Below are 12729 nucleotides of genomic sequence, written 5' to 3'. Positions count from 1 at the left end.
GAGCTCTGGAGAGATCTGGTTAATATTCCCGTGATACAGTAAATGTCACTTGGAGGGGATTTACAGAATTGATTGCTGAAGTCACACAAAGAGAAATCACTCAGATAGCCAATAATCACCAAAGGGAGATATATGGCATTTACAGGTGGATTTTCAAAGCATTTTGCTCTATATTCCAAAGAAGAAGAATAATCTCTTCTTTTCCACTTGAAAGTATCATGTTTAATAAATGGAACAAATTTTGTACTGGAGCAAATATCTATTGAAAGAACTCCTTATTTTTATAAACATTCAAAATTTGTTGTCTCAATATTCAGTTCCAGAGTTCAGTGATATAGTACAAGTTATATTTTCACATGTTGTATTTTGAGTGTCTATTTACTTTTTTGTATGAAACAATTGGAATGAACCTACAGTATGTGTTATGTTTGAATGTTACGTTTGTGAAGTGTACAATAATAGGAGTTAGAATATTACTTGCCAGCCCTCCCACGTAATAGTAAACACCAAATGTTTCTATGTGTTGAAAATAAACTATTTCAGTTTGTATCATCAACTTTTATGTGTCGTGCCTTTGTCTACACAAAACTATGCTTATTGGATTATATTCAAAAAGCAATTCTGTACATGTGATATATCTAATTAATGATTACTTTTCATTATGTCCTAGTCTGATATTCTAGGCAACATTTTAGACATTTCCTAACCCACCAGAACATTTAAATCTTGACAGGAGAATATTAAATTCAAACATCTTTTGCTTGGCCATCTCTACTCTCAAAAGTTGGCACCTGTAGGACTGTGTAGGAAATGGCTATACAAGATTGCTTCATTCCTGTCAAAATGGTTGGGTTTATAGAAAGGGTCACGTATTCAGGTCTAATAGTGTCTTCAGGATTTTGTTTCAGCTTTAATCATACTTAATACTCAAAGAAAGAAAAATAAATTATTTTTTTAGTTAGACATACTGTAAATTAAGAAATATCTTAAGACTTTCCATAAGTGATTATTCAGAAATGATTCACTTTTTAAAGGTACAGTTACTTTTAGAAAATGCTTCAAGGCCTGTTAGAAGAATTCCAATTACACAGATAAATAATTAGGCCAACAATGCTGAGCTCAGAGTTCACCATAGTTGACCAGGCATCAACTTTAATGTCTCAGACTAAACAAAAATCAGACAACACAAGGCCTGTAAGAATTGAGTTTGTGAGCCCTGGTTACACGGTTTGGTGAAAATGTGGTCAATCCTACAAAGACTACATCTTTAAAATGACTTATCACGCACTAAAGCAATCAGCTGCAAAGGTCACCTGACCCTCTCAAAACAGGAGGATGAATCAGTCAAACATGCTGTTTGTATGCTGTTCATTAGAAACATCAGTTCCTCATGTCAATGAGGTGCCAAGGCACCTGGGACAGATTCAGCATCATGAAAAATGAAGAAAAAAAACTGTATTAAAAATGTTATATACTTTAGGGAGAATTATTAATTTTTTGTGGATCATCCAACAGACATCATTAACCACTTTAGCCTGGAATATTACTTGTAGGCATTCATTATATATGTACACATTCATTTAAGACTTGTGATTTGTTTAGCCCTTGAGGTACTGTTATATCATACTTAGAAAAGGTTTTCTTGAGCTAAAACGTCTGCTTCCACTCTGACTTTGCTGCTATAACTCATCAGGCTATTAAGGTATTTAAAAAGGTGGAAATTGTCAAGTCGCAAAGTGTTATGGGAGGTGCTGTATTTGAGTATAAATGGAAATTACTGCTTACATGGATTTGTTATCTAGGCTCAGAAGTATTATTAAGCAATTGATTCCTTCTCAGTATTAAAATCTGATGATGAATTAACCACCCTTAGCAAACCATTTAATTGCATGATCTTTAAAACTGTGAGAAAAATAAGCTTTATTTGCTTATTTTTATTAAAGTCTTAATAATCAGCCTAATGCCTTTCCAATGTGTAGGAACATGTTTTGAATATCTGAATTTTACTTTTTATTGCCTGGGCTTCTGCATCTGTGAGGGCATTCTTCCTGAGAGCTCCTAAAAAAGTATACCAATTATTATTTTCTCTTAATCCTAATTAAGTGAATTATGTCCTAATTATAATCCTAATTATAGCCCTAACTGTATTCTACATCAATCCTAATTATATTCTATATTCTGCTCTACAATGTTGCAATTTATCAATATAGAGCAGTATGTGCAGAGTCTGATTTGATTGCCTTGTGAAACTCAGGTGGCAACAAAATGTGAAATTGCTGCAGGAGAGTGAATACTTCTGTAAACGTCTTCACAGAGTATATGTTGCAATAATTGCTGGGATACAGTACAAAATATTCAAATGTGATGTAGCAATAAGATGACAAGATGACATAGTTACGGTAAAAATCCTAGAATTTGGACTAATGTTATATTATGTTACAGCTGTAGGTGACTAGGAAGTGTTTCTAAGAGTTAACATTTGTAACACCTGGCAGTGTAAATATTACCAGCTTTAAGGCAGAGAGGATGTTTGCTGAGGTGTACTGTAGGAGATCCCCTGAACAAAAACAATTGGAAAGTTTACCTAGTTAATTAAGTTGTGGGTAAATGATTGGGAATGAGCAGTCCAGAAACACACCATATAAGATCAAATTAAGGAGAAAAAAGGACAAGAAGAGAGCAAAAGAGGAGAAAGGAGATCAGACCACAAGAGTGGAGTCAAGAGGAGGTGGAATTTGAAGCTTATGCCAGGCGAGAGCCCCTACTTCATGATCATCTAAGCAAATCCTGACTGAAGCTAAGTATTTGAACCTTGCTAGAGAGAGCATGCTACTATATTCTGTGTTTTTAGGGAACTTGGGTTTCTTGAGTAAAATATACGTTGGTTAAAGATGGTCTTTCTCTCTACGGGTGCATTTTTAAAATAGGGATATATATTTATTTTGTGGCATCTGGGTTTGCAGAGAAAGAGATGTATTGCATTGCATGTATTGTATTGCATTTATTAAGAAGGCTCTTATTTTGGCCTCTGTAGGTATTGTTTAAGAGTTCAATACTTAGTACCAGTCTGGGGTTTCCTGGATGATTAGAATGTTAGGTCTCTGAAATACCTTCTCTGTACATAATGTAAATATAGTAAGTTGTATATTGCCATTGATAATAAATATTTGTTTAATCAAGTATGCCTAAATTATTACTCTTTGCCAGAGAACAAAGAATTCACATGCCTCTAAATATACCAACAGCATTGGTATATTGTGGAGAAATCACTTACAAGCTGGGGTTATGAATAATTATTTTACTTATTGCAATTTTGTTTACCAATTTATAGAAACACAATGCTGTTACATACAGACATATTATCAGTTGTAAGCTCATGTGATACACTAATAAGCTGTAGGAACTAAATCTTTTAAGTCTTGAGCTGAGAATATTTTTAGGGGGACTTCTCGCAATTATTCAAAATCCTAAACGGCGCAGATGACATAAACACAGTGGACGTCTTCAAAATGAACAGTGCAACACAAACCAGAGGACTTATGTGGAAAGGAGTTGAAAGTGCATTTAAAGCTAGGAACAGGAAGCACTTCTTTACTCAAAGGGTTGTAGAAGTGTGGAATGTATATGTTGAAGGTGATACCCTGGACTCTTTAAAAAAATTAAGGAATGAGATCCTTGGATTAATTTACCACTAACTTGCTAACCCGACAAAGTAGACTGAATGGCATCCTCTCAGTTGTCATTGTTATAATGAATTAGAGTAATGGCTTCCCAAACAAATTATTGACTTGCCACAGTAAATTTTCAAGAAAAAAGAAATCTTATGTAATTGCCCACATACCCGTGTCCTAAAGTTCACTGTACTAATATGTGTGCATTATACTAATTGATTCTTAGATTAATTAACTACCAACTAATCTACTGAGACCAGGCTAGATGGGCAAAATGATCTCCTCTCATTGTTTTTTTTTCTTGCTTGTTAAACACAGTCATTTCCTTCTTAAAACAATTTTGAAAATTGGTCAGCAAAAAAAGCAACAAGCTGTTGCTAGCAGATCATTTTTTTCCCTTTTACTAGCACCGATTCCTGTACACAATACAGTAATTCATTAAATTAAAAAATGCAACTACTTGATAGATTTTATACAACCCGTGTTTAGATCAGGGGACCCCAGTCCTGGTCCTGGGGGGCCGGTGTGACTGCATGTTTTCTAGATCTCTTTCAAGCACCAGCACCTGAAGGCCTGGGAGAAGCAGGTAAATGTCACGATCGTAAGTCCGTCCTCTTAAGGGCGCTCCGGCTCTTTCTTGTTTCTGTTCATTTTTTGCACCTGCCTCCTGTTCCAGCCCTTCCCTATAAAAGCTAGACGCTCCTACCATTCTGGGCTCAGCTTTGAAAGATGGAAGCCCAGAGGCCCACCTACCAGTGAGTCCAGGAGTGACCTGACGGCGTCCTGACCATCTGGGTCTGGGGCGCCTGGCCCCGTTACCCCTTTTAATTTCCCGGACCCTTCACCGGATCCCGCTCCGGTTTTTAGCTTTTGTCAAGGACTGCTCTGGACTTTTGCTCACCCTGGATATCCCTACAGACTCCCTTTGGACTTTCGCCTGGACCACGCCCCCTCCCCCGAGCACCAGCGCACCGTCGACACGCCCCCCTGTTCATCTACCAGCCCCGTTCCTAGACTTCTCTCCCCCATGTTTGTTGCACTCCCTTCCGGATTCTGCCATCTGCATAGGGTCCCGATAAACGCTTCATGACAGTAAACTGGTCCAATTGAGGCAACAATGAGCTGATTCAGGTGTACTTAAAACCTGTAAGCACTCCAACCCACCAGGACCAAGATTAGATGTATGGAATTATGAACATGATGTCAAAATAAACAAGGTTACAATATGCCCATGTCACTTGTATTTGAATAAAATGCATGCACACAATAAATCGCTGTTGCTCTTCAACATTGTCGGTTGGGTAATCTGGTCTGCTTTCAGGTATTGACCATTATAATGTTTCTTTGGGTAGAAACACTAACTCAAACTTAATTAAATTGATCACAACAGTCAAATATGTTAAACTGGAAAATAGCTCCTCTTGGCATTTCAACTAAATTCCTTAAAAGAAATTCATTTCTTTTGCATATTGCATCCTCTGATTTTTAATGAACATCAAGGCGAGGCGCAGGAGAATAATATAACCGATAATGACAGTGCTGAGAGAAAAAAAACAAATGGACAGACCTTTCAGTTGTGGGTTCAGAGCTATTTTCAGTTTAAAAAAATCCACTAACACTTGATTCTGAGCTAGCAGACAAGGAGATAATCACACATAAAGTACAGCGTCTGTGGAATACATAGAACTTTTGTGTTCACGGCTGAAATCATTCCTCATAATTAAGGCGGTATTTTCTAGTCAGACGGTTCAATGGAATTAGGTGTCTATTGATTAGATTGGATGCACAGTGGGGTCAATTCCAGCCTTCTTGTAGCATTTGCATGTTTTCTCTGCGGCCTTATGGGTGAGCTCCGAGTACTTCGATTTCCTCCTGCAGTCCAAAGACATCCTGGAAACTGGCATTTCTAAATCGTCCCTCATGTGTTTGTGCCCTGCAATGGACCAGTATCCCATCCAGAGTGCATTATCCTGCCTTGTACCTATTCTCTACAGGATTATGCCCCAACTCACCCTGATCCTGTTTTATTTAATTATCAATATTATTGTATTAAGTTGCTTTTTGAAAATGGTTAAATGGCTGGCCGGTTTGAACCCCAGTACCTATACTGACCCCTAGAGGCACAGGGTTAAAATGGCAATTTAAACATATATCCCCATAGCTAATTTTGTTTTTAATGTTTTATAAACCTTTTTAGCAAAATATTCACAAAGCACTACGTATTGTAGAGTATTTATTAGTCTTTCAATGAACGTATAATCTTAATTTTCCTGCATGTTTGAACTAGGTGTTGTGTGCCATGCTTGTTTATCCAAATAAAAATAAACCAAATTGAAGGGGATTAAAAAGCAAATAGACTGAGGAAGTACCTTCATATAAAACAGTACTTGGAAATATGCTGCCTTGAACACTGGTGTTGACAAGCTCCTACGCCTTGTTAGCGATAGCTGCATATAGTTGTGAATTGGCAATGAGTCATGTACTAATTTAGATCACACAGATATGTTAAATACATAAATCAGATAAGGAGGATACGTTTTATCTTTGGACATTAGATATTTTCATCAAAGACTAATAAAGGCTCATTTTGGGGCATTAAAGCAGACTTTTCATCTATTGTGTCTATTGACATCATCTAATGGCTTTCCTTAATATTTTAGACATTGTGGGATGCTTGCATGGCTATATTGACATCACACATGCAACTTAATCCTAATTTATAACACTGCTTCTTTTATGAAAATGCTTCTGGGGTCATTTCTCTCTAATTGACTGATATTAGCATTTTCTGTACTTCTGTACTCTGATGTTGACTTCCAGCAGGTTCAATGTATTTAAAAAAAAATGGAGGCTATTAAGTTTATATAAAAAAGGTTTATTGGTCCACACATACGTACCAAGAGAAACCAAAATGTGAAGCTGTGCATGTGTCATACAAATGCTCAGTTTGAACTTTTCTCAGTCCAGTAAACTGTGAAGAATGAGAACATAAGTCTAAACCGTCAAAAGCACCATTATATAGCTCCAGTGTCTTGAATTGCAAAAAATGAAAAAATAATTTGCGTGCATCATTCAATCAAAAGGGTGGGATGTCTGCGTACCATCTCAAAATCTAGTACCACATTTCACCAGGTGCTTCAAAGAAGAAATGTTCTCTTGGATCAGTTTCGAATGGTACTGTATGAGGCTGAATACTGTTCAAGAAAGAACAGTGAATGTGTAGGTTTTAGTTTGTGTGTTTGTACCATTGTTGTGTGCTGGGATAGGGCATTGTTCTAGTAGAGTTTAGCTAAATGACAGTTATCTTAGATTACTTCTAAAGTTCATCTTTTTTCTTCAGGATGATCTGCCGCACAAGGTCAGAGATGTACGGCCTGATTTCTCTAACGGACACACTGGGCCCCCATGAGTTCACAACTTTCCCATTGGTGTCCACCAGGTACTTCCAGAAATTCCAGTCAGGCTCCTTCCCTGAAGACTCTGATAAAGAATAAAGGAATTGTCACTTGCAGGAATAAAACAGAAATAAGATTGTTCAGGCAACACTGAAGCAGTATATAATCGTACACTACTTTTAATGAATGGTTAATTTATTTACTAATTAACTACTTATTAATTATTTACTAATACAAAAAAGATAAACATTTCTGAAAGTTGAAATTTAATATAAAAGTGGATAAAAGATTCTAAAAGCAAAATCTTGATTTTTTGCCTATTGATCTTACCAATTGTACACAAGTTTTAAAGCAAGTGAACAGATGTAAATAAATATATTCATTAGTTAACTCAGATATACAAAAAAGGTTTATTTCTAAAACATAACAAAACTGAGTGGTTTTTAAATGGCTTCATTCAGATATGTTTTTGCATTTTGGCCCTTGGTGGTAATGGTCTGTTATATCCCAGATTGATAACTGAGAGATATAAATTTACTTAACAATAAAGAAAAAGCAAAACTAACAAAAATTCTGGGAAAACAGGATAAAAAGTGAATAATGTGGGGACTGTACATGTCTATTCATTTTCCACCAGGCTCTCTGAGGTTAGTGTTTTTGAATCTGTCAAAGACGTTCCTGCAAATATCTTCACATGATAAGGTAATGTCTTTTACACAGTTGCAGATTATTTTACCAAAGCTCCTTGAAGGTTTTCTTTCAGATGTTTTCAGTAGGATAAAAAAAAAACTTAGCACAAAGAAATGGCCTCTAAGATCCTGGTTTTAGAACATCGGATCACACACATAAAAGTTGGCTGTGCCAAAGGGTGTACTTTTCCCTTCACTCACCCGCCAGGTACTTGTAAATGTTATTGGCCCCAGCCCCAACCACAGCAATCTTACTGAACATGGGGAAGGAGACACTGTAGACCCTGCGGGCAAAGCTCTCGATCTCCTTGTCGCTGCCAGGCTCCTGCTGGCCAAACTGGTTGCAGGGGAAGGCCAGTACATTGAAGTGGTAGGGCCCGAAATTCCTCTGCAGCTCCTGCAGCTCCTTGTAGTGCTCGTCTGTGAAGCCACACTCACTGGCCACGTTCACCACCAGGGACACCTGCACACAAAAACAGAGAAGGCAGCCATTTTGGTTTGAGAGCTGAGAGAGGGGGAGGGGGGTACGAACCATAACAGGAGGCTGTTGTTCTTTCCACAATGGTGATATTTTTTTGAAATTATGGCTCATTTTGCCTTTACCAAGGGTGTCAGTTGTGAAAATTGTTCTATTATGTTAGGGTAAAAAATGCCAAGAAATGCCCTTGGACAGTTTTCACATCTTGTTGCTTTCAACTTGCAGTCGTGACACTTTGAATAAACAATTTTTGTTATACATATAACCCACTCCACACATTCAAAGAAAAAACAAAAGATAATATGAAAGAGAAATGGAAAATCCAATCGTGATTAAGTATTCAAAAAAAATTCTGTGACAAACCTAAATTAATTTAGGTACATAAAAATACCTTATTAGCTGAGTGGCTTCTGTCTGTGTAAAAAAAAGGTCCCTTGGTTAGGCTGTCAATTTCAAGCAAAGATTCAACCATGAAGGCCAAGATGCCATCAAAATAACTCAGGGATAAAGTTGTATACTGTTTAGGCACAGATCAGGAAAATGGAATAAAGCATTTCAAAGACCCTAATATCTCTTTGAGCATGATAAATAGATCATTTTTGGTCTACACAAACCCTGCATGCTGCATCATTCAGTCTACACCATCCCTACAGTTGAGCATGGTGGTGATAACAGTATGTTATAGTTCTGCTTCTCCTCAGGTAGAACTGGGAAGCATCTCGAGAATGTTGATAACATAAATAGAGCAAAGTATTGATCGAACAAAATCTGCTTCAAAAGAACAGGTAAAAATTGCACCATGCTGGTGTGCAAAGTTAGTACCTACCCAGAAACATTTGCAGTTCTAACTCCTACTGAAGATGCTTTTACCAAAAGTTGAGTCTTGTTTTTTGTTTCTTTAGTTTTTGTTGACAAATGACTTTTGTTGAATGCTTCCGTATAAGCATTCGGGTTTTGTACAAAGAACTCAAGTTTAAAAAAAATGCAGATGCATAATTTTGTAACTTTAAGGGGCCGGGCCGGAATTCTTTTGGAAAGTACTCCATATATTTAGAGGTTACTGTCTCTAATGTTTTAATACTACCTCGAAGGCAGAACTAGTCTACAGCAGACAGAAGTCAGTGTGGCTAGTCCCGGCTTAATGGGAGATGACCCTTTAAATGTACAGTAGAGTGGGGATAGGTGATCCAGGCATTCTGCCTTACATTCCTGTGTGCCTTTGGAAAATTGATGATGATGCCTAAAGGTATTTTTTCTTCACTCACAGCCAATGACAAAAGCATTGACACCATTACCTAAATACGTGTACAACTTTAAAGAAAGTATTTTAATATGGAAATGCATGTGATAAAACTTTAAACCATCTACAGTATTAAACACTTATGTTCTGCAGAATTATACTAAAATATCTGGTCATGAAAAAGGTATTGTCACCTATTCACTTCAAATGTGATGTCTACCTTAAAAAAGGTTCTGCTTTAATTGTCACAGAGGTGTGATTCACCAGTTACAGGACTATCCCTGTTGTTTTTCCAGGAGATCCACTTTTTTACACATCTAAACACTTGTATTAGGGAATGTATGAAGTTATGATTAAATCACTGATCTCGTGACTGCAAGATGTGGGTCTTTGTTCCTGCTATGGTCACCTCTGTTGTTCCCTAAAGCAAAATAGTTTATCTGCATTTCTTCAGCTCACCTGGTTGTATAAAAGCAAGTAAGAACCATCAGCGAACACAAGTGATCTGCTGAATTCTGTATTAAGTAAATTTCAGCAGCTGGTAGATAAGACTTTCTTTACACAAAGCCATATATATTACAATCACCCTCATACCTGAAGAAGGCTCCACAGCCGAAACATTGTTTTCTTTCTTCTCTTTTCAGAATGGAATAAATCTTTACTTGTTTCTTTGCAGCCTATGCATGCTAATGCAGCTACCCACCTGAACTATATTAGAATCATTACATTTTTTATTAATTTTTAGTGTGGTGTAATTTTCTTTACTAGTGTATCTCATATTTCTCAACAGTTACTGTTGTTATTAATGAGCTCCATTCTGGAGGATTAAATCTCAGTACACGGACTACGATGATTCAAGTGTGAATCAATGTCTCCCCCTGGTGATAAAAGTATTCCATTCTATTTATGTTGAAAATATTAAAGATTTAAATGCCAGAATAGTATACAAGCTACATGGAGTGCTGTTACCCTTAACAACATTTATGTACCTCCTAATATGGTTAGACACTTATGATTTTATATATACTACTCAAATTACTTAATAGTTTATAAATGAAGGTATTCACTTATTAAGTGATTTTATTAGAATAACAGAAGTGTGCATTAGGTACTTAATTTAAGCTGAAGCATCATGCCTATATGTGAAAGTTTATTACACATAATCCAAAAGTAACACAAGAAAATGAAATAATAAGCATTTAACTGATGAAGATCACATAACTCTGCAATAATACAAAAAAATCAAGGTCTACATTCTACAAGGCCGATTATACCAAATGTATAAAAGACGACGATTTATAACAAAACTGGTCTTTTAGTAATAAAAGCACAAGCGCTGTTACGATATAAATTAAAAATGTAATTCTAGTAAATCGCACATTTTATTACTAGGTATCTAGTAAAGGGTATGTTCCTTGAATTACCACACCATACTAACTTGAACCCTCTACTTTATATTTGCCATGCAAACTGTCGAGTAAGCGTGTCAAAATTGGGGTTTTGCAGACAGACTACTTGCCACGTATACAGACAACAGGCACTCAGAACTCCAGGCAGATTGTGGTTAGTATTTTATTTTAAGCGATAAAAATAGACCAAAGCACAGAAATGGCATACAACATCTTTCAAAACATGCATGTTAGAATTTAACTGTATTCATGCAAAACAAACTACTAATAACCGTGTTGGATGCATGTCACTATTCCTCGCACACGTCTGAGCATCTACATTTGCATTGCACTTACCGAACCTCTGTATTTCTCCAAGGATACTAACTTTCCCCTGATATTCACTACTTTAAAAGTATAAAAATCTTTCTGCTTTGCCTCTAAAAAGCTAGAAACAACTAACAGCAGTGTAAACAAGACTAAAAGCATTGTGAAAGATGTAACTATAACAATTCTGGTGAGCGAAAAGTAAGACTTTTTTTCTGGATAGATCCTGAGTTCAATCCCAGAACGCTGATTTCAGACAGAGGTTTTCTCGACGTCACATCTCATTGCCGTAAAGCACGTAAATTACAGTTAACCCCTTATGGACTTTATTTTGTTTTTTGTGTAAAAAAAGGTAAGAAGTTAATAGTAATTTCAGGAATGTTACCGTAGATCGAAAAATAGCTCAAAAACCGAATTCAGTCCAAAGAGAGAATGGGTGTCCAAACCCACGTGGATAGGAACGCTCCTAGAGTTGGGACACCCATTCTCACCTGTTACATGCCCATTTCCTCAGTGGTCCCTGCCTATTCTTACATACTCTGTCTTCTGTCCTGTGTCTTATTTATCTCCTACTGTACTTTGCTACTGTCCCTCTCACCTGAAGAAGGCTCCGCAGCCTAAAAGTTGCGTTTCTTTTCCTTACCCTTCAGCATGGAATGAGCCTTTACTTGTCCCTTTGTAGCCTACGCATGCTGATGCAGATACAGCACCTACACGAATATGTTGAATGTACTTTTGTTAAATATTCTAACATTATTAGGTTTCCAAATGATTGTTCTATACTGAATATCGGTTTCCTAGATTTGAAAAATTACCAGTTTTATATGCTTTTTAAGGTTGATGAAAAATTCATAGAATAATTAATACAATAATTAGAATAATTCAGCTACAGTGGCTCAAGAGATCAAGGGGAAAAAATCATTTATGTAGAGTGAAACTCACAAAAGCAGTTCAGGAAAACTTTGCACTTTGAACTTTTTCAAACTGCACAATTCACACCTGGCCAGTGTCCAGATTCTGCAGTCTTATATTATTGCTCACTGAAAATCTCCCCTTCCTCCTCTTTGCAGGTGGACTGACTGCAAACAGACACAAGGCTTGTTTTGGTTGACGCTGTATTTTAACAAGTGCGCTACACTGTTTTAGCAATCCTCAAGTCACTCTAGGCCACCCTTTAAGCCAACAGCCAGATCATCCTACAACTCACTACTGGTAACCCACTGTTGCTCAGCAGGAGTGAGCCTGGTCAGTACCTGGATGGGAGACCTCCTGGGAAAGCTAAGATTGCTGCTGAAAGTAGTGTTAGTGAGGCCAGTAGGAGGTGCTCACCCTGCAGTCTGTGTGGGTGTCATTATTATAATCCCTCCTCTTAAGGGTGCTCTGGCTCTCTTGTATTATAGTTGATTACATGCACCTGCCCCTGTTCTGTCTTCTTATTTAAGCTTGGCGCTCCCACTATTCCTGGCTCAGCATTGGAAGAGGGACGCCCAGAAGCCCGCCTACCAGCGGGTCCAGGAGAGACCCGACAGCATAGGCTTTAC

At 37.2% G+C, this 12729-nt stretch overlaps 1 protein-coding gene across 1 annotated transcript; it reads right to left on the bottom strand.

The window, feature by feature from the left end:
* Nucleotides 1-6528: 6528 nt before the first annotated feature.
* Nucleotides 6529-11418, bottom strand: gpx7 (glutathione peroxidase 7). The gene is made up of 3 exons (XM_088927721.1): nt 11219-11418; nt 7957-8218; nt 6529-7151 (listed from the first exon to the last, which is right to left on the bottom strand). Exons 1-3 carry the CDS (start codon nt 11348-11350, stop codon nt 6988-6990), a joined length of 558 nt encoding a protein of 185 aa, XP_088783847.1. The 5' UTR covers nt 11351-11418; the 3' UTR covers nt 6529-6987.
* Nucleotides 11419-12729: the final 1311 nt, after the last annotated feature.

The sequence above is a fragment of the Atractosteus spatula genome, chromosome 11 (genome assembly GCF_055471065.1).
Source record: "Atractosteus spatula isolate fAtrSpa1 chromosome 11, fAtrSpa1.hap1, whole genome shotgun sequence".
Classification (NCBI taxonomy): domain Eukaryota; kingdom Metazoa; phylum Chordata; class Actinopteri; order Semionotiformes; family Lepisosteidae; genus Atractosteus; species Atractosteus spatula.
The sequence above is the reverse complement of the archived record's forward strand: the minus strand, read 5'-3'. Positions and strand labels throughout refer to the sequence as shown.

Excerpts from the sequence above, each read along its gene's own strand:
- gpx7 (XM_088927721.1), bottom strand. The coding sequence starts at position 11,350 with ATGCTTTTAGTCTTGTTTACACTGCTGTTAGTTGTTTCTAGCTTTTTA. Across the intron at positions 8,219-11,218 it reads TGGAGAAATACAGAGGTTCG|GTGTCCCTGGTGGTGAACGT; the intron begins GTAAGTGCAATG and ends TTTTGTGTGCAG. Across the intron at positions 7,152-7,956 it reads CATTTACAAGTACCTGGCGG|AGTCTTCAGGGAAGGAGCCT; the intron begins GTGAGTGAAGGG and ends ATTCTTTATCAG.